Raw genomic sequence first — 22,674 nt, 5'->3', positions numbered from 1 at the left:
TTGGGGGTGGGGGAGGGGCGTAAGTGCGGAGAAGCACAGATGGGGGGGGACAGGATAAGGACGAGGTAGTCTCGTTTTGTTTGAAAATACTTCCAACGTCGACAAAAAGTAACGTCGCCCAACATCACTTAGAGCACCTTTAAAGAACACATTGTATTTACTACAAAATGGGTCTTACTTTTGGAAGTTGGCCATCAGCATTGTACAACCCAAGTTCATTGTTGAGATCTGGGAACGCAGCAACATTGCTTAAAAGCCAGGCAGGGCAGGAAACACGGGCCCTTAGACCATCATACAGGTGGTAAACAGACCTCCATGTCAGCCAGATTTGTTTTGGAAGAGATACGGTGAAGAGTAAGACTTTTGATCACATTTTAAAGACCCACTTTCTGGTTCAACTTGGACCTGATGTACGTACTGTAGTTTTCCTGTTAATTAGGGAAAATCCGTGACATTTCAGATGAGCTCACTTTCAGTTTTACCTCGACATAAAAGTGGTTTAGATAAATAGGATTGGGCATCAAGAACCAGTTCCAACTCAGAATCATTTCAAAAATTACGATTTCAATGGAATTGTTTTTGTTTTTTATTGGAATCGTTTGGAAAACTTGGTTTTGAAAATTTGGTTCAAAATTTGACACGCGCAAGTTTAGGTTTCCATAGCGGCCTCCGCACTTCCAAGCGCTTGTTGTGTTGCAGCCATTGAGCACAGTAAGTTGCTCTCTAGTGTGGCTTTAGTTTTGGTTGAAACTGCGTGGAAATTAGGGTTGAGCGGTATACGGTATAAAAATAGCAACAATATCAGTTTCAATACCGTCATTAAGTCTTTGCACAGAGTGAGCTGGTCTCGAAGAACAATACAACTTCTGCAGTTCTGCAGCATTCAGAGTTCTGACCGAATGAGAAGGGAGAGGTGGTTTAGTATTAGTGTTTGGTATTCAGTTTCTGAACGCTGTAGGCACAAGCCAACAGTTTGGTGATGCCGTCTGAGCCTTACGTCATCATTTTTAATTAGTCACTGTAATACCGCGGTAAAATAGGGAGGAGGTTTGAAAGTATCAAAATTTGGATACCGCCCATCTCTACGGGAAATGACCGATTAAAATGAAATGTTCCTCCTTTTTGTGGAATAAGCATGTGATCCATTTCAACTCCACCCCTCCGAGAATTGGAATCAATATGAACAAATGATCAAAAGAAAGAAATGGGATTGGAATAGGAATTGTTGAAATCAAATCGATGCCCAACCCTACAAAAATTGTTAATTATCCTAATGTCAGACAGAAACATAGATACTGTACAATTGCTACATGATGTGTAATCATGCGATTTGTAATCTGATGTATTGTATTTTGGATGCTGGGCTGTGACCATGTGTCTGACTGCTTGTGTTTCTTGCCACCTCAGACTTTTGTTGTAGTGAAGTCCCCGTGTTCCCATATCTCAGCAATTGGTGACGTCAGTGTTATTAACTATTAGCAATTATGGTCAAAACCAGAAAAATAAGACCCAAGTTGTAACAAACTGGGAAAAGGAGGCCCCGACGCGTGCTATGCTGCCCTTCTTTAGTGAAAATATCACTAATTTCATTCAAAGCTCAAACTTTATTAGTTTGAAGCCGTTAGGGTTAGGATGATTTTAATGGATTTACCTCCTCCCATAACAAAGATATATACATATATATATGTTAATGTCCTCATCTCCATTATATCAGTATATGTGTATTTAGCATGTCTGGTTGTCAATATGTGTCATCACTGTCTTTCTGTTTTACCTTTCTCATTTAATGTGCTTTGTCTCTTTTTGGCTTTTCTTTTCCTCATTGGTCCAAAGGTCTCTTGAAAGGTATGAAAGGAAAAGAGTCTCCACCTGAGTCCTCTTGATCCTGCTCTAAGAAAATCTCATCTTCTATTGCTCATTTGCAGTGCACGTTAATTGACTGTCTGTTAGACACATTGCACTTAGAATTGTGTCTGTCAAATGAAAGCATGGTTAGTCCAGTCTTTGGTAACACTGAACACACCCTTGACCCTTCAGTCATGTCAGTCTGCCGTTTTCATAAGATTTCACAAGATTTCATAAGATTTAATGAGCGCTGCACATGAGCAAGTTTACGTTCTATTATACAATGAAGGTTATCGAAAACCCACAACAATTTTCCAACTGACTTCCCCCACCTTTGCTCATCTAGTCAAAAAAATTAGCTAATCAGCAAATTGAATCACCTCGACTGCACTCTTTCATTCTAAAGACATTTTGAATTCACTGAAATTAAAGACTCCCCCCCCCCCCCCCCCCCCTCAAAAAAAAAAATCTCCCCACACACACAACTTACAGGCCTTCTGGCCACTCTACCGACCTCACCTTGGATGCACTTAATTGGAAGTCGCTTTTGATAAAAGTGTCAGCTAAATGACATGTTATGTAATATAAAGTAATTTTAGTGACCACACTTTGCATTCACGCTTCAGACTTGTTAACAGCAAAAGCTGCTAATACCTTTTCAAAAAGGATCTTCTTGACTAGCTACATTCTAATCGATTAAAAGATGCCAACCTTTCTCTTACATTTGTGTTCAACTCCCACTACTCTTCATCTCTTCACGTTGTTACATGTTAGCATGTGTTCTGAAAGCGTCTATTGTTTCACTATCTCTGCTTCTCTCACTGTCTCTCGCTCTTCTCTAAAATTTATATTTTTTTGTGGATTGATCAAATAATTACTGGATTTTGACTTCGATCACAGTCGAATGCTGGATTTGAAGTGTGTCGGACTGTATTCGTGCTGCATCTGTTGTGGACCGTTTGTGCTCTTGAATATTAACATTTCTAAACATGTATCAAGTGATTTCTGTGCTTCCTAAATAGTTTTAGCATGGAGCATGGTGATTCTGAGAAGCTACAGTGTAGATCATGTCCTCGCCAAGGGAATCTGAATACGTAATGTTTTACAACAGAAATAAATGCATAAAACCGACCTGAGCAGAGAAATAAAAAAAATCTCACTTTTGCATCCTTTAAGTGCATTTACCTGCTGTCATGCTACTGGCTTGATCTGAGACAAGAAAGCTAATGCTAGTCTGTATCTTTCTTCTTGTGCATGAAATTATCTTCCCCCCTAAATTGGAGTTAGGAGACATGCAGCCATGCTCTGAACTGAGGTGCAATGACGTTTTCATATTCAGATCTCATGTCAGAATATGGCCACCATTTAGCATGTGTATGCAAATGTCTTATGGGAATTTTTGACGACAGTATTAATCTCTTTTAATCACCCCTGTCTCCTTCCAAACCCTTATTTAATTAGCCAAATATGTTATACGTATTATATACAGTGTAGTTATTACAGATTATTTAAGCGTCCCACATATTTTTAGGTTGGGGAATTAAAGCTAGAGAAGGACAAAAACAAATGAAATATGTAGCCAGTGATCAATTCCTTCAGTATGAACGTTTTGGCAGTGAACAGTTTGAAGATAAATTCAATGTTATGCTACATTACTTTTATAGAAATGTCATTTTTCAGGAGACAGGGTTGCTTTTAGGCGAATACTGTGTTCTGCAAAATCAACTTTTAACTTTAGATCAATGAGCAACTTTGGCATAAAACGCAAACACAGCTATCTTTTTAAAGAGTAAGGTTGGATTTTCTCAAGTCTATCTTGATTCGGTACTCACATTCCCTAATATGTTCTTCTGTCCGTTCGGATCATGATGCAGCAGGTATCTTCCAAAGTTACATTCTTTTTAGTATAGGAGGGATACATCCTGGTAACTACATGCATGTTTGTTGCTGGGACAAAACACCAGCAATAAACTTGCGCACACTTAGCAGTAAGAATATATCCACTGGATTTCTTTTATTAGCTTTGGTTGAACTTAAGAATGCATCTTTTCATAGACGAGGACCGGGGGTTTGTCCCCTACAATCATAGTGTAATCTCTCTACGAAAGAATCCCTTTATGGCCAGTATGGCCTGTAAGGGACATTAATACAGAGAACTCTTCCCAATGACATATAGCATGTGAGTACTGTATTTATATAGACTTGACATTATTCAAACTTATCCTTTTAGGGAAAAGAAATGAATCGTAATCTAAAATCTAGTCTGACAAGATCTTGAGTGACTTGAACATGGAGGCACTTCACCAAGAGTTTGTGAAGTTGAAACTATGTAATTAACATCATTTCTTTACCTGCCAACCAATAACCTTTCACTTTCCCCTTATAACCTGTGCCAATGGGGACGACTGAGGCCCGGCCTCCTGCTAACCCTGTAACAACATCCAGCCTCCCATTTCAACCTTTAACTCTGCTCTCCGTGCGCTTCTGCAGCAGCGATGAGGACAACAAGCCCCTCCAGGGCAGCCAGACGTCGCTGGACGGCAACGTGAAGGAGAGCGACGACAGCCTGGTGGACTACGGCGAAGGCGGCGACGGCCAGTTCAACGAGGACGGCTCTTTCATCGGCCAGTACACGGTGAAGAAGGACAAGGACGAAACGGAGGGCAACGAGAGCTCTGAGGCCACGTCTCCCGTCAACGCCATCTACTCGCTGGCGTAGCACCGTAGCAACACATGGGGGGGACGCAGCGGCAACCTCGGATCTGAGGGTGTTACGCTAAAAACCACAACACCATACACTAGACACAAACACACACGCAGGAATATATTAATATATGAAACACATCTAACACAGAGGGAAGGCAGCAGGGCCTGTCTAGAGACTGTGTAGGCTTTCCTGTGCTTGGTTTCCTCTGCGCTCTGCCTGCCCTAACACAGACATGAAGTGTGCCTTCGGGGCAGCTTTCAGCATTGGAGGCATCAACAAGTGTTCTTTAGAGATTTCTTTCGTTGGTTCGTTTCTGCTCTGAACATTTAGCGTCCCTGCTCTCCTTCCTGATACGCCCCTCTTACCTCTGTGTAGCATCCCAGTAAAGTACACACAAGAGGTCCCTGACACACACACACACACACACACACACACAAACACACACACACACACACACACACACACACACACACACACACACACTGGCCCCTTCCTGTAACATATCAGCTTTTAACCATCAAACTCAACAGGATGCCGGCAGATATGTTTATCATATTGATATTTACGCTATGAAAGATTTTAGTTTTCCACAGCTGGTAGACGAGTCATTAAATATAATGAGTGCTGTATTCAGTCCCGGCACACATTTTAGTGCCCTGCAAAACTATGCACTGTCACCCCCTCCATAGCGTTTTAGGGTTTAATCTGGTTAGTAAAAGTACACATGTTGGGTTTCTTTTATACCACATTCAGGCTAAGTCACATGCTTTTATTCACTTTGCCTTGTACGATGTGATAGACATGTTTTTCTTACCTCTAATCCAATGTTGTAGTGCAGATGTTCAAAATGGCCGCCACAAGAAAGGCTATTGCTGCCACAGGCAGCAAGCTCTGCTAGAGTATGGTGTTATTGAATCCCATGGTTGTTGTTTTTTAAAAGATGATCAAGATTATTTTGGAGCATGATAGTAACTTAGTGCAAGAGAAATTGAAGGCAACAGAGAGGAACGTTAGTTTTGCTTGAGAAACACCAGTAGACAACAGCCCAAAAACTCCCTAGTTAGCATGCAGGCTAATGCTGCATTCATGTCAAATGGGAATAGTTACATATTGACAGTTGTACTTGTATTTGTTTATTATTTGTCAAACCTTTGAAAGTATGTTTTATACCAAAACAGACTTTGCGACGTCAATCCAACATGGTCGTCACAATCGTCAATTTACATGTATTTTCTCAATTGTGACACCACAATTGTGGATGTTTGGGTTTCCTTGTTAGTTTTTAGCTCCTGTAACTGGGATGTGTCTTCAAGTTTGAAGCTAACGTCTACGTTCTTTCCCATGGGACAGGAATGCAGCACAAGAGGCTAGGATCCCAAGGGTGTGTTCAAACTACATGCCTTGCGTTTTCCCCAATATTCACCACTGGATTTTTATATTTTGAGTCTGTGCTTATAGGCCTTATACAGCCAATATAAAGGCACTATCTGTCAGCTAGTAAGACGCCCACCAACCTCTAGTTCTTTCTGTTACATCCCTCCAGACTCTCTCTCCTTTCTGGTCCCAGCATGTTGATGAATGGGAGTCTTAACGCCTCGGAATAGGCTCAAGTTGAAACATTTTTAACTCCTATGGACAAAGATCACATTCACATTGACTTTATATGCAAACACACCGTTCAGTCTGAACCCATCATTGCAGGAGATCTACACTTCTTTCCCTCCCTCTAGTTTTTTAAAACTCAAATCATTTGTTGGTGCAGATGAAAAAAAAGACAGTGTTGAATACTTGAATTAAATGAAAAAAGATTTGCAGCATGAAATTATATACATTCAATTCACAGCCACCTTTGAAATGAAACGTATCAGCTTATTTTTTGGGAGATATGCAGAGGAAGAAAGAAGAAAAAAAAACTGTTTGAGTAACAGAAAAACTTTTTAGAGGTATGTATGCTCAGTATTTCACTTGACCTACAACCATATTTGTCATGTAGCCATTCTGTTAGCAGCCTGATGGACGGACAGTCTGTTCTTTTTTTTGATACTAAATGATCACGGAGTGCTCTTTTCTTTCACCACTCATACTCTACTTACCTGCTACTCAACGGCACTATTAAACCCTCCAATGCTAAATCAAAAAGATCTTCACTGCAGTTAGCATCTGGAGTTCACATTGTATTTCAAATATTTATTTCATATTTCTATTTATTACATCATGTGGATAGTATTAATATTAGTGCTTAATTTAATTATTGTTATATACACATTTTTGACCAACTTATTTTGTTGTTTCACACTGGAAATAGCCAGAATAAAGATGTCAGTTATTGTTCATCATGAGAGGCATTAAACACAACAGTATGTTCGGAATATTTGTGATATTTGTAGCAGCTGGCTTTTCTGCTGTAAACAAAACCGCATATTTGTCATGGTACATGGAAAAAAAATGTCACGTTTATCTGTTCATTGTGCTGCTCTTCTCGTACTATGTTGTATTACAGTTACCCTGTGTTTTTATTCAGATTCATGTAACATAACCTTTCCACCACCAAATCAATAATGTTGCTTATTATTTATTTGACCTATATTCTGTACATGTAAGTCATCAAGAAATTTCTCTTATATTTGTAAATATTTCAAAGTTGATTTCCCCAGAAAAAAATGCTTTATCGGGAAAAAAGGAAACAAAACGTCACAAATCTTTATCCACCAAGCAAAAGTGACAGGTGCGTCTTTAGTCTGTCATGCACCTTTGTAATGTAGCTTTGACTAACATTTGCACTCTGAAAAAGTAACAAGAATCATCCTTCACTCTGTGTTGCCCTTTGCTTTGTGATTTTTCAAACTGGAAAGTCTATCAGTCACTTGTTTGAAGGTTTGGATTCTATATTGTGAAAGAGGAAGACGTTAGATTATCTGTCTATATGTTGTAAATAAGACGTAAGTGCTCCTGGAATATACTATTTGTAGCATTGTCACACACAATCTGCTAGTAGGCCTAAAAGCATGCATTTGCTGACTTATTGGAACAAACTCCCTTTCTTTAAACTGTTATCCATTTGTCATCTGAGAATGCATCGACTCCTTCCTAGGATGCCTTTCACCTAACATGCCTATTGATGCATAGCTAGTCCCATTTCAGGGGCCACCTTAGAAGACTGAAGATCCATATATTGGACAGTGAAGCCTCATTCAGACCAAGCATTGCCCAAAGTTAGTCTCAGAAAGTTTTCCTAAAAACAGGTGGAGAAGGCTAAAAACAAAAGATGTTACATAACCTTACGTAATGTCACAATGTGTCATTGGAGAGAAAGTTATAAATAGTGTGAAATGGGTGCCTGGGTAGGTCATATGGTAGAGTGCACACCTATATAAAGAGGTCCAGGCCTCAACACAGCAACCTCGGGTTCAACTCCGACCTATGGCCCTTTGCTGCATGTGATTTCCCTTCGCACACCCATTTCAAGTCTAAGCTGTCCTTTTGTAAAATAAAGGCCTAAAAATGCCCCAAAAAGTTAACTTGTCATATATTCCGGTAAGATCACTTAGAGACACCTGACAAACATTGTAGCAGGTGAAAGGGCAGACGTATTCATATAAATCTGTAACACCAACAGAGTCACTGTAAGTCAATTCAATTACACCCTACAATGGCTTGAGTAAACCTATCCGATATATAACAAGTTGACAATGACTGACTAAATGCATAATTAAACATAAGACTTGCCCACAATCAACTAACCAAATTTGGGCAAAGAAGTCATTTTCAGGAGCCTTTTAATTAGGACAGACCTTGTCAGTACATTGTGAGATATTTCATTTGCGGAGGAGGCCCCTAAAATGGAACACACCATATGTCCAGGTGACGGGCGGCCATTTTGAAAACAGTTCTGGCCCGGGATATCTCAGCCCTTTTAAAAGGGAAGAGATATCTGATTTCCCAAAAAATTTCAACCTTTCTGTCTCCAATTCCCTCTTCCAAAAATGTTCCCATTTGTCTCTCTGCAGAAACTCAAAGCAATATCCTCTGAGTTTTAATCAGCTGGGTGTTACTTCTGACACCATTGTTTTACAGTTTGCTCACTCTAATGTTAGGTTGAGCACAGACATCATGTAAAAAACAGGAGACTGCTGCGGAAATGGAAGAAAACAGGAAGAAAAAGCACTGAAAGATCAAACTTTGGTGCAAAATGCACAGGTCAGAACTTTCTCCCTGGACTCGTTGGAAGCGTTTTCTTCCAGATCTGTTCTGGAAACCTGCACCTCTTTCTTCCCACATGGCCTTTCCTCTCCCCCCCTTAAAGTGGATCATAGTGGGGAAATGTTGGAAACTGGCTATCTAACAAAGAAAAGAGAATTATGCATAGTTGCTGATACACAGTGCTTTTTTTCTTGTCCTTTTATTTGTGCACGTTGACTCTCTTTTTACTGTCTGCATTGTCTCAGCTCAACTTTAATGGGGGGAAAGAAAATGTTGATGTGCAGTTTTTACAGCGTTGTGTTTGTTTTTCATTTCAAAATGCTGCAGTGTGTACATAGAACTGGCGCACATACAAGATTTGCAACTGGATTTTTTTCACCGATTGAACACATGCTGTTTGGCTTTTTTTTTTAATGAATTCTCATATTAGCATCTTCTTGTTTATACCATGTGTATCAGAGCAGTTCGTCAAAGTCTTGCTTCGATGCGCAACATAACAGCTTTTGTAAGGTACATACTCAACAGAAAATGGCATAAATATATTCCCCATGTATGCGTGTATGATGAGATGTTGCAACTTCTGCTAGCGACGCCTTCTTTATAGTAAAGCTATCTCCTTTTCTTTACCTACTGTTGGCTGGTCTCTCTTTTCATCTTTGAGCCTTTGTCATGTTTGCATTTTTTTTTGTTTCAAAGACTAAACAAGAAAATAAGCAGACCTTGCCATACCTCCTGCTTTCTCTGAACTTGTGTTAGTTGAACAGCTGGAGACGTACTAAAAAGCCCTTCAAGTTTTGTCATGTACAGTGCTGCTCATGAGTACAGCTAAGCTGGCTAAAAAGAGAATACAAATAAATCATCTTTTGGAAATTGATCTTAATGCCTTAATTAAAAAATGAGGAAAGATCCAACCTTTAAGGACTTTTCTTTTCTTTGTGAATAAATAATGTGTTGTAAATAAATACATGTTCTTGCTTAAAATAGAGCAGGCATGAGTATAGAAATGATAAATGACTATAGAGTCAGACATATTTTTATTTTTAAAGGCCAGTTATTTCATGGATTCAGGATACTATGCATGCTGATAAAGTTCCCTTGGCTTTTGGAATTAAAATAGCCCCCCCCGGCATGGTTTTATTTCAGTTAGCCTAATAGCTGGTTTGGTGCATTGAGAGATGATTTTCTGGAACGTACCCCATGCCGATCTCTAGGTATGATGAAGTGTATGTGATAATATGGGGTTATTTTAATTCCAAAGGCCAAGGAAGTTTTACCAGGATGCATAGTATCCTGGATTCTGGCTGTTAATAATAAAAATGTGCCTGCCTTTATGGGAATTCATCAAAGGGGATTGTATACTCATGCCCTTTGTACTTAAAGGAATAAAATTAGTTTATTTACACTACATTATTCATCCACAAAGAAAATTGGTGTCCTTTAAAGGTTGGATTTTTCCTCATTTTTTAATTAAGGCAATACGATAAATTTTCAAAAGATGATTTTTTTTTTTTTTTCTCTTTTTAGTCAACTTAACCAGGTGTTCTTCTACTCATGAGCAGCACTGTAGTATTGAATCAGACGTGTCATTTATGTTTTTTGGCTGAGAAGTGAATATTTTATCACACATACACCTGACTCGTTTTTGAAATGAAACTAAGGCAAACCCGGATGTTTAGCACACTTTTTCTTCTGCGACTACTCTAATGTTTACATTTGACAACTTGAGCCAGCTGGCTAGTTAGCCCAGAATAGCAGAGTCGGCAGGAGATTGGCTACCTCCCATATTAGACGTCTGTACATCACGTTTGGATAATGGTGAGCACTTCCATCTGATGTACTGTCTAAAAGCCTACGTTATAAAACTTTAATATTTTCCACAGATTTTTCTGTATAAAGGTTTGTACAACCTGAGACGCCACACTAATCATTTATACAGTTCTGTATCAGCCCACAAACCAGACCTTTATAGTCTGTGGATTTATTATTTTAGGATAAAGTGGATTACACCATTCTCATTAAACTGCCATGAACGGTGAGCTCATTTTACACAGATGACATGCACAAAACCAGCTCAAAGATTAATAAATCGCACTCTGTTAGAAAATCTAGTTGTGGCTGTGACAGAGTGGTCCCTTTGGTGGTGACATGTTTTATTGAAGATGGCCTGATCCATTCTGCCTTGACCCTCTCTAGGATGGTAAATATTAATGTCTCAGCCCTCCATAGTCAGCCGTTACTACCGCCTTGTACATCAGCGGGTAAAAGCCATTAGCAACCCAATACATGGGCTGGCAGAGAGGAGTGGACTGATGCAGCCGTAGCCCAGTGTCTCAGAGGAAGTGTGGGTAATTATTACATCTTCCTCAGGTTTCTGCAACCATCCAGCCAAAGGTTAATAAAACACATTGAGATATCTCTTTGATCTGAGTTGATAATGGAGAGCAGGGATGTATTTGTTGTTACATTTTGTGTGTGTATGTCCATGCATGCATGCACACACACTTTCTAAATTGAGTAACAAGATGATATTTATTCTATTAATTAAATTCAGAGTGAAATGTCAAAGTTAAATATAAATTGTGTTATCTTCTCCTGAGCAGTGCAGCTGTCTTAGATTGTTTCATTTGAATAATGTCTAGAGCCCTGAATGTATGATACTATATAATATACAGTATATTCCGCCTCCTTTTTCTCTGGATAATCCACAGAGCTATCCAAACAGTTTTCATAGAAACAGGTTATTCAGCAGAAAAAGGGAACAATGAATGTTGCGGACTCTGTGAAAACAACAGTGGTCCCAGGTTGACGTTCCCATCTAGTCCGGATTAGTCAGTTAGTGGCAACAGTGCTTCGGAGTAGGTCTGGCCAAGTCACCTACATTCTGGAATAGAAATAAAGAAAAAACGGTTGTTTGCATTTCTTTAAACCAATCCCAATGGTCCTGGGCAGCGCTAAATTCCGGACCCGGAAACGGTGGCCCTGCAAAGTGGTCTTGAGAAGGAACATGTTTTCGTGGAAAATTTGTACCCTGTGGAAAAAAAACACCACATCAAATATTAAATGAAGTGTAGTGTTCACACAATAAAGTAATGTAAGCTATTTAAATTATCGGATACATGGTTAAAGTGCCCTTCTTGTGCTCATTTTCAATTCATAATTGTATTTAAAATTGTTTGTTTCATTTTCTAAAACACCATATTTATGTTGTACTGCACATTGCTGCAGATCCTATTTTCACCTTGTGTGTTGAGTTCTCTGTTTTAGCTACAGAGTGAGATATCTCACTTCTTAACTATCGTTGTGGGAGCTGTGCAAGCTCAGTAGCTGGGTAAGATTCCATCAGCTAGATAACTCTTTCCACAGCTTTGGTCAGTCCAAGGCAGGATTAGCTGGGAGACGAGGGCCACTTGTGGAATACCTGCAAAACAGGAACAGGAAGTAGTTTTTTGGGAGATTATGGTCAACTAGTGTGTGTTGTAGCATTGAGAACAAGCTACCAGGCTAGCGCTAGCATGTGCTACAGTTATTCACCTCGTCTCAGCTAGTGACGTAGGAAGTCGTGCAGATGTTGAACAATACCAGTAAACCCCGGAAAAAGTGACTTTTTCATAATATGGGCACTTTAAACGTAGTTGGCTCCTTCCATTGTATTAGCTTATTGCACAATCCACATTTTCTTCAAAACCTACCATTTTTGTTGCTTAACTTGTCAAAGTTTGTTGTTTTTTCTTGAGGCGTACAGAGTTTGAGAACGCAACACACAGTGAGCGGGAAGCGATGGACATCCAGCGCATGAGTTACACGCCAGATGTCATGCAATTTTCCTGAAAATACATATACTACTAAATATACTACTAAATACATATGCATATACTGCTTGAAGGCTTAACCCTCTCCTTGTGTTGTCATTCTCAAAATCCCTGCCTCAGTAATCAATCCCTGAAATTCAAGTCCTCGTAAAGTGAGTCACTACTCACAGATCTATTGGAAGCAATTTGAAACCTAAAGTGTATACTGAAATCACCTAGTTAATAATCCCATTGTCAGCAGATAATCATTACAATTGTTTCAGAATTACATTACAACAACCTAACAGCAGTGTTTCACTTCCTAGGACATTATAGATCTACGTTGGACTAGTAAAGATTACCTAGATGTTTCCAGTTTAGTACTTCTGCTACCTGTTTGTACCTGCACACACTGCTAATATACTGTATGTTTTTATTTTACCCTCTCTATATTACAGTTTAATAGTTTATTTTTCATAACTATCTTTTTTTTTTTTTTTTCAACATGTATAGAGTATCATACATTTTTAAAGCATTCTCATGAACAAGTCCGTATGATATTGTACGAAAATATTTGCACACCAAGATGTATGATATCCTATAAAACCAGGAGGTTGTTTAAACCGCTACAAAGCTTCGCGACAGACCTCCGTTGTATCACTGGTAGTTGGTGGTTTAGTTATCTGAAAATAGGGGATTTTGAGCTGGGTACAGAGCACTGTGAGCTGACGGTTGTATCGGCAGACGTTATGGATACATTCAGTCCACAAAATATGAGTGTTTTTTTCAATCCAATCAGTCCATCCTTTCCAACATTTATCAAATATGTCCGTCTTTGGTTTTAGACCAAATGTCCAATCTGTTTTCACTCTGAAGGCGTAAAATACAGACGTTTGGACAGTGGCTGTCTGCGTGTGATGCAATGAAAAAAACGCCTTAAAAAGAGACCTTTAGCATCAATAACGACAAAGGCACCTGACCAAGCGTCCGTATTTTACAAGATGGGAGTGAGAATGTGTTGAAATGTCAGTTTTACCCTGAAACGCATTCCGTGCATCACATTGAACCACTCTATTAGTGTGGGATTAAGCCTTTTTACTGGCAAAAAGCATTAACTTGACAAGTTTTGAAGAGCCTATACTATAGCTAGTGTATTTTTCTACCCAAATAGATGTCCTGAAAGCAAAAGCCGATCTTAACTCCCAAAACCTCTTACATACTGTCCAAAACACATAAAAAGTGGTTCATCCTGTCCGTCACATAGTCTCTCTAGCTACTCTGCAGGTGTTAAAAAGCATCTGACCCTGATTTTACGATTAAACTCTCTCCACAACAGCAGGTTTGTTGATTCCCATTGCTGTCATTTACATTTTTACATTTACCATTTAAGGTATATTCTTGGTTGTTCTCGAACCTGACACATTAAACCTGACCCTGACAAAACCAAACTAAAACTGCTGTAAAACCATAAATATATATGTGTATATAAAAGCTAAAACTAAACCTTCATAGAAGGACTGAAACTAAACCAAAAAAAAAATCTCCAAAATAATGTCTCTCATAGAAATGACTGGTGTTGTGTAATGTAGTCTGATGTACAACAGCATGTTGGACAAACTATTTCTGTCCTTGAGGTCACAGATGCTTTGGCGCCTCCACCGGGACAATAAACAGTGACAGATGTTCTGCAGTCAGCGAAAGGATCACGCCAGTTATCCAATCAAATCAGCTACCTGTCCTGGGACAACACACACACACATTCACACAAATACACACACTCACACACGCTACCAGTGGGACCACTGACTTAATCTGGTGAAGTGCTGAGGTCGGTTCCCCAGTTTACAGATATGAATCTCTTTAAGACAGACCCTATTTGAGTTAGTAGGTGAGGTCATTTTCAAAAATCTCCTCTCTGTCCTGAAAGTAATATTTATGCCCTGGCCTCGTAATTTTGCAAATGCATCCTCCTGGCAAACATTTGCATCCCACACTGATGGCCATATTGACAATGAATGGGCTCTCACCACCCATTGTCATTGGATTGAATGGATTCAGTGGGGAGAACAAAATCGTGTTTGGGCTTTTCCTTTACAGGCCGTTTTCTGGAAGCGGAACAATTTACCTCAGCCAGATAGTCTCTAAAAAGACAAATGACATGTAAGAATCCTGCAGAGACGCTGGATTTATTATGAGGTCCTACGGCTGAGATACTACTAGTGAATCCATAGAAAATATGGGATAGCACTTATGGATGCACCTATTGTGAAATACTGATGCCAATGTTTTTTCCCCCTTTGTGACACAGAAATGATTAAAAAAACTGAACTGTTTTAAAGTCATTTATCCCTTCATTATCTTTTAAGGAGCACAAATAAAATCATTACATGTGAATTATAAATTGTTTTAGGTTCATTGAAGCTGCATGTTGCAACATTTTTAATTATAATCTCATTTTAAATATGTGGTTCAAATTTAATTATCGGTGCAATACATATTGAACAAAAAGAAAATGATCACATGGGATTACAGAAACCTCATATAGAACCTGGCTCTTGGTTGACAGTCATCTGGAAAAGAGAAAGAGAGACATCTAAATTAACTCAAAAGAATTATAGCAGTGAGTATAATGGAATGACTTAATGAAGTGGCAATTATTGTAACAACACATCACAATACTAGAACTATGACTAATAGTACTACTAATAGTTGTAGTGCTGGGCCTAGCAGGGCATCAAACATCAAACAGGACTAAAGGAGCAGCTGCTAACTCAATCCACCATCTTGAATCTCACAGTTTCTACTATGCAATCAGGCTTCAGTGCTGGTCATAGTTGCAACACCGTCACACTCATGATTTTTAGAGACATCATAGCTGCTATTGATGAAAAGCACAACTGGACAACTGTCTATATTGCTCTGTTCATGGCACTTTGACAACTATCCTATTATGATTACCAGACTCAAAATTGTCCATTTTTTTCCAGTATCCTAAATTCCTCTCCTGTATGAAAGGCCGCGACAAGAACTAGGACTTTTCATCTTCGTTAAAGGCACATCTGCTGAGGCCATCCAGGATTCCTGTTATTACTATGGATTTCAAAAGTAAGGGCAAAAACGTGGTCTACACAAAGATCCTGACTAGCTTTAAACATCTAGGCATGTGTACTTACCCATATATCGTTTTTATTTTAATTAGGGAAAGCTCTTTCCTTGAAGGTGGGAATCAAAGACAACCTATAATATAAAGTTACCAGCCATGATACTTCATCTGTACAAGTCACACAAAGATTTGAACTGGGGACCTATTGATCTGCAGTCAAATGCTCCACCCCTGAGTTATACCTCCACTCATGATGTACAGACTATGCTTATTGATCAGCAACAAACTGGCAAGACCTTCACCATATGGTTACGATAACGTTAAGATCAAGGTCTGTGTCCACATCTGATACTTTGGCAGGTAGCCGATGAGAATTGAGTAATTCAGATGCGCAACTATTGGTTACGCAGTTGCTCACTGGCCCGGACCAATCAAGGGCCCGCATCACTGGAAGACATTGATTGACAGTCGGGAACCCCTTTCGCATTTTCATTACAAGCAACAATCCCAGCAGTCCAATGTGCAGCCATTGACCAATCAGGAGTGACAATGGGTCAAATTCATTTCCTTGTTTCTGAAATGAAGACGAGGCGTGCGTACAAAAGACTTCCTGCCGACATGGACACATTTTAACATCAATCTATGCTGTAACGTTTTTTCACTATAAAGTCGCTGGAAGTTGCCGCTGTTTTCAATCCTGTCGGCTCGCTGCAGCGGGGGGGGGCTCCTACTCCGTTCTACCTGTGACTGATGCGCGCACATACACACATAAACACAGTCACACATGCTGGATGCAGGAAAACCCGCAGATGAGATGTACAGGATGACCTAAATTGAGGGCAGCTACATTATTGTTGGCGCAATGATAAGTTTATCAAACTGTATGATTGGGTTTCCAAGCCCCCCCCGCCACAACAGCAACAGCACAATGTCCACGAGTAGGCTCGAAGAGACACATCAATTCCTGTTTTTCACTTTTTTGAGGCAGAAAAGTAGCTGGTAAAAATCCACCCGCCACTGTGGCAAGTGGTCTAAAACCTTAACTTCATGCCCTGGTAGGGGGCATCCAGATTTGAACTGAGGACCTCTTGATCTGCACTGAAATGCTCTACCACTGAGCTATACCCCCACACAAAATGTGCAGAACATGCGTATTCATTTGCAAAGAACTGGCAAGGCCTCCACCAGATGGTTGAGATAAGGTTAAGATCCAGTTTTGTTTCCACATCTGATTAAAAAAGTATACATTCAAAATTTAATATAAATTAATAGAAGCTCTGCCCTTGAAGGTGGGAATCAAAGGCAATCGGTAGTTTAGAGCCTAAACTAATCATCTCTTAAGGGGGCACCCAGATTTGAACTGGAGACCTCTTGATCTGCAGTCAAATACTCTACCACTGAGCTATACCCCCACACAACTCATTCAGAATATGCTTGATGATATGACATTTGTATAACATGTCACACAAAGCAAGATTTTATTTCCATCATTCACAATTTCAAAACAACAGAAAACAAAAAAATTGGCGTCTGCAAAAGTTTGGGTACCCTGCAGAGTTATTATCTTGTACTCCCCCTTTGACAAGTATAACAGGTTAGAAACGCTTCTTGTAGCCAGCCAAGTGTCTTTCAGTTCTTGTTTGAGGTATCTTCGCCCATTCTTCCTTCCAAAAGTCTTCTACTTCTTTGAGATTTATTTTCTGTCTGTCACGCACTGCTCTTTTAAGATCTATCCATAGATTTTTTTATGATGTTGAGGTCGGGAGATTGTGAAGACCATGGCAAAACCTTCAGTTTAAGATGACTGCCAACCAAGAGCAATGTTCTATATAAGATTTCTGCCAGTAAAACCTCATCTGTCATTTAATTTCATTGCTTATCTCAACCATCTGGTGGAAGCCTTGCCAGTTCTTTGCTGATCAATACGCATGTTCTGCACACGTTATGGGGGGGTATAGCTTAGTGGTAGAGCATTTGACTGCAGATCAAGAGGTCCCCAGTCTGGATGCCCCCCTACCAGGGCATAAAGTTAAGGTTTAAGACCACTTGCCACAGTGGCGGGTGGATTTTTACCAGCCACTTTTTTGCCTCAAAAAAGGGAAAAACAGGAATTTATGTGTCTCTTCGAGCCTACTCATGGACATTGTGTCATGGACCGTCAATCAATGTCTTTCAGTGATGCGGGCCCCTGATTGGTTCAGGCCAGTAAGCAACTGCGTACCCTGCTTACCGATTACACGTCAGTTACACGTCTGGATCACTCAATTCTCATTGGCTATCTGCCAAAGTATCAGATGTGGACACAACCCTGGAGCTTAAACTTACAGTGGGGCTCGAATGTTTGAGCACCCAAGGTACAAATATCTATTAATGTGCATAAAGAAGAAAAAAAAGATGGACAACTCTCCATAAGGCATCAAATGACAGTATCGTTTTCAGATGCCAACAGCCTCTGTTCGGAATGTAATTAAGAAATGGCAGTCATCAGGAACTGTGGAAGGTAAAGCAAGAACTGGAAGACCAAGACAAATATCAGACAGAACAGCTCGCAGGATTGTGAGAAAAGCAGGTCCAAACCCACATTTGACTGCACAATCCATCCAGAAAGACCTGGCAGACACTGGAGTTGTGGTACACCCTTCGACTATAAAGAGATACTTGTTCAAATATGGTCTTCATGGAAGAGTCATCAGAAGAAAACCTCTTCTACGTATAATCCACAAAAATCAGCGCTTGAAGTTTGCAAATGAACATATAGACAAGCCTGCATTGTGGAAACAAGTTCTGTAGACCGATGAGTTTAAAAGCCGTAATGAGCAAAGGTACATTTGTAGAAGAAAGGGCACAGAATTTAATGAAAAGAATCTCTGTCCAACTGTTAAGCACGGGGGTGAATCAGTCATGCTTTAAGGTATTCTTGCAGCCAGTGGCAAAGGAAAGGTTTCACAAGCAGAAGGAAAAATTGACTCAAGTATTTAGAACCTCTCGCCTTCTCTCTCAAATTATCCTGAGATGTTGCTGCTGTTGAATTAAAAATTGAATTAACTAACTTATGTGGAGTTTGCGTAGGTGAGAAAAACTGTGCTAGGGCAGGAAAATGGTCTGTGTAAGTAACACGTAAGTAGACGCTTCGAGCAAAACAGGATGGTTGCGTGAAGCACATTTTGCCAGTTCTTTGCTAATCCAAAAAGCAAACTCTGAATGAGTTGTGTGGGGGTATAGCTCAGTGGTAGAGCATTTGACTGCAGATCAAGAGGTCTCCAGTTCAAATCTGGATGCCCCCTTCACAGATCATTATTTTAGGCTCTAAACTCTAAATCTACCGATTGTCTTTGATTCCCACCTTCAAGGGCAGAGCTTCTATTAATTTATAGAGTTTGTGTAGGTGAGCAAAACATGAAGAAGTCAAATAGGTGGTTGAGGTAAGTTCAAGTATTTAGAACCTCTCGCCTTCTCTCCCAAATTATCCTGAGATGTTGCTTCTGTTATTTGACTATTATGTTATCATAAATAAATTTAAATTAAATTGACTAACTTATGTGGAGTTTGCGTAGGTGAGAAAAACTGGGCTAGGGCAGAAACATGGTCTGTGTAAGACGTAAGTAGACGCTTCGAGCAAAACAGGATGGTTGTGTGAAGCACATTTTTGCCCTTAGTGTTCAAATCTATTCTAATTACTATGAATTCAGATGTACCTTCATCCAAGGTGAAAATGTCAACTTCTTTTTGCGGCCTTTCATAACATAGATGAGTTTTGGATACTAAATAGAAGACATAGAAACTTTTATTGAAATGTGACTTGGAAAAAACGGTACGGGTAAGTACACGTACACAGATGTTTCAAGCTAGTCAGGATTGTTGAGTTGACCACGTTTCTGCCCTTACTGTTGAAATCCATTGTAATAACATGAATTCAGGATGGCCTCAGCAGATGTGCCTTTATCAAAGATGAAAAGGCCTAGTTCTTTTAGCTGCCTTTCATACAGGAGAGGAATTTTGGATACTGGAAAAAAGACATGGAAATTTTGAATGTATACTTTTTTAATCAGATGTGGAAACAGACCTGGATCTTAACCTTATCTCAACCATCTGGTGGAGGCCTTGCAAGTTCTTTGCTGATCAATACGCATGTTCTGCACATGCCGTGTGGGGTTATATCTCAGTTGTAGAGCATCTGACCGCAGATTAAGAGGTCCCCAGTTCAAATCTGGATGCCCCCTACCAGGGCATGAAGTTAAGGTTTTAGACCACTTGCCACAGTGGCGGGTGAATTTTTACCAGCCACTTTTTTGCCTCAAGAAACGGAAAAACAGGAATTGATATATCTCTTCAAGCCTACTCGTGGACATTGTGCTGTTGCTGTTGTGGCGGGGGGGGGGGGGGGGGGGGGGGGGGGGGGGGGGGGGGGGGGCTTGGAAACCCAATCATTAAGTTTGATAAACTTATCATTGAGCCTATAATGTAGCTGCCCTCAATTTAGGTCATCCTGTTCATCTCATCTTCGGTTTTCCTGCATTCACCATGTGTGACTGTGTTTATGTGTGACGTAAGATTAAGTCATCTTACACTGCCATTTGAGAGAGAGAGAGAGAGAGAAAGAGAAAGAAATATGACTCATCAGGTTTCATTGTGTCACAGAAAAAGCTGGTTTTATCATCCTTAATGGATGCAAATCCGCTGGGCTAGTTAATCTGAATTCTTCTTTTCTAAAAATATTTATGAATTTTAACGCAGCCCCATTATGAGTCTGTTTAATTTATCTTTCTCATCTTCAGAACGCCCTAAAGACTGGAAAGCTGTCCATTCCCCTCTTAAAGGGGGAAGACACCCTTGATCCCTGCTGTTACAGACCAACGTCTATCCCACCCATTTCTTTTCAAAGTCTTGGAAAGCATGGTTAACAAACAGATTAAAAACCATCTATAATCTCACCGTATCCTTTGTGCTATGCAATCAGGCTTCCATGTAGGTCACAGTTGCACCACAGCCACGCTCAAGGTTTTAAATGACATCACAGCTGCTATTGATGAAAAGCCTTAATGTGCAACCATCTAAAATGATCTGTTCAAGGCACTTTGACTCTTTCAACCACCCTATCCTTATAAGCAGACTCATTAGCCTTGGTTTCTCTTAGATCTGCCTCAAACTACTTTCTCCATGTGGGTGTCACAGGTTCAATTTATGGGCTGACACTGTTCTCTCTGTATATCCAAATGTGAGTGACTCTCAGATCCACCACTATGCTGACGATACTATACTGTATACATCCGCCCCTTCATTAGATACTGTACATCAAATCTCCAGGAGAGCTTTAATGCCATCAAGCATTCTTTTCAAAACCTTCAATGACTTTTTAAACAGTGATAAAACTAAGTGCAGGCTTTTTAATCGATAGCTTCCCATTCCTGCTTGTCTGACCAGCATCACTTTAAATGGGTCAGAATTAGAATATGTGGCTACTTATAGATTTGTAGGTGTTTGGTTAGACAGTTCCCTCTCCCTTCAGGCCCACATAAACCATCTCCAATCTAAAATTACGTCTAGAATAGGCTTTCCATTCTGTAATAGGGCCTCTGTTACATATGCCGTCAAACTTGTCATGGTGAAAATAACTAGCGTACCAATTCTAGATTTCTAGTGATGCCATTTATAAAAATGCTCAAACTTCTTCCTAAAAAAAATGCCATTCTTCTCTGTTTTCAGCTGCCAATGACTGGAATAAATCACAAAAAGTTTAAACTTGACACCCTTATCCCACTTGCTGCCTTTTAAGTACTGCTGTTTGAGGTCTTGTCCAATCACTTCAAGTGGTAACTCTTCTTTATCATTCATGCAGTTTTGCCCTCCGTCACATCATTGTCTGTCACATTCTCACCTGCACTTTTTCACATGAGTTTAATATTCGTTTAATGCACTCTACACTATTCCATCTGGACAAACTGTACATAGACTCTATCCTACACTGAGTGTTTTTACTTGGACTATTGTACTATTTTACTGCCATACCTGCCATAACTGTTTACCATATTACATATGTATTTCTGGAAGATTCTTTTATTGTATTTTGTAGGTTTATATTTTGAGTATTTAATATGTAACTTGTTGTCTCGCACATTCAAGCTTTGTCCCGTCCAGGTTGCCGCTGCAAATTATCTGCCTACTTTCTTATTATATGGATTAAATTAAAAAACTAAAATTAACATAACGTTTTTTTAATTGGAAATAAATTCACAAAACAAATAATAATCCAACCTTAAAAATAATACAGTGAAAAAATAAATAGCTGTGTGAAAAATTAAAACAAATGGAGACTATGTCTCAACTGTCACTTGTCACGACATGTTACTTCTCACTTCAGGCGAGTAAAATGAGACTGCTGCTATTTGAACCCAGATCTCATATAAAATACGTTAGCATACTGAAAAGAATAGATTGGAAAAATAAAAACAAATTATTAAATAAAATATCAAGGTAGTTTAATTGCTGATTCATCCCTTAGCTAATGTTTGCCCATCTGCTAGCCACGATAATTTGACAAGTGGTTACACAGTTATTGGCAGTACTTGAACGCACAAATATGGTTAAATAAACAATGTGTGACTTTCGTTTGAAAGCCATGATGTCTCTCTCTTTCTCATGAGTGGGCCAAATTCTCCGGGCAGGACAAGCAGAGAAAGGGGAGGTTACCTTGGCCAATCTGGAATTTTGTGGTCATAAAATGCAAGATTCCAGATCGGCCCATCTGAGCTTTTATTTTCTCAAAGGCAGAGCAGGACACCCAGGGCTCGGTTTACACCTGTCACCATTTCTAGCTACTGGGGGACCATGGGCAGGCTGCGGGAATGCATATCAATGTTAAAAAAACTCATAAAGTGACATTTTCATGCCATGGGACCTTTAATGTTGCCTATGAGTGAGTTGTTAGTTTTACAGTGTACTTGGATCAGTGTTGATGATAAAGTCTGACAGCAGCAGTTACAAAAGTTAGAAAAGTGCTGCGGTAACTCTCCTTCACACAGCGCTGATATAGC

The 22,674-nt window shown here is 39.7% G+C and overlaps 1 protein-coding gene and 2 non-coding genes across 24 annotated transcripts in view; 2 read left to right on the top strand and 1 right to left on the bottom strand.

The window, feature by feature from the left end:
- nfasca (neurofascin homolog (chicken) a) overlaps window positions 1-9,375 on the top strand; it is a 149,132-nt gene extending 139,757 nt beyond the window's left edge. For all 22 annotated transcript variants that reach the window (XM_034868216.1, XM_034868228.1, XM_034868226.1 and 19 more), the window contains one exon: window positions 4,336-9,375. In XM_034868216.1, coding sequence (XP_034724107.1) covers window positions 4,336-4,564 — 229 coding nt within the window. In that variant the 3' untranslated portion in view covers window positions 4,565-9,375. The remainder of the gene's footprint in view (window positions 1-4,335) is intronic.
- A 7,608-nt stretch (window positions 9,376-16,983) lies between these two features.
- Window positions 16,984-17,055, bottom strand: trnac-gca. Its single transcript has one exon. It is a non-coding gene; the product is annotated as a tRNA-Cys (tRNA).
- Window positions 17,056-18,855: 1,800 nt separating this feature from the next.
- On the top strand, window positions 18,856-18,927 carry trnac-gca. The gene has a single exon. It is a non-coding gene; the product is annotated as a tRNA-Cys (tRNA).
- Window positions 18,928-22,674: the final 3,747 nt, after the last annotated feature.

This window comes from Etheostoma cragini, chromosome 4, assembly GCF_013103735.1.
Source record: "Etheostoma cragini isolate CJK2018 chromosome 4, CSU_Ecrag_1.0, whole genome shotgun sequence".
In the NCBI taxonomy this organism is placed as follows: Eukaryota; Metazoa; Chordata; class Actinopteri; order Perciformes; family Percidae; genus Etheostoma; species Etheostoma cragini.
This window is presented reverse-complemented; position numbering and strand designations above follow the sequence as displayed.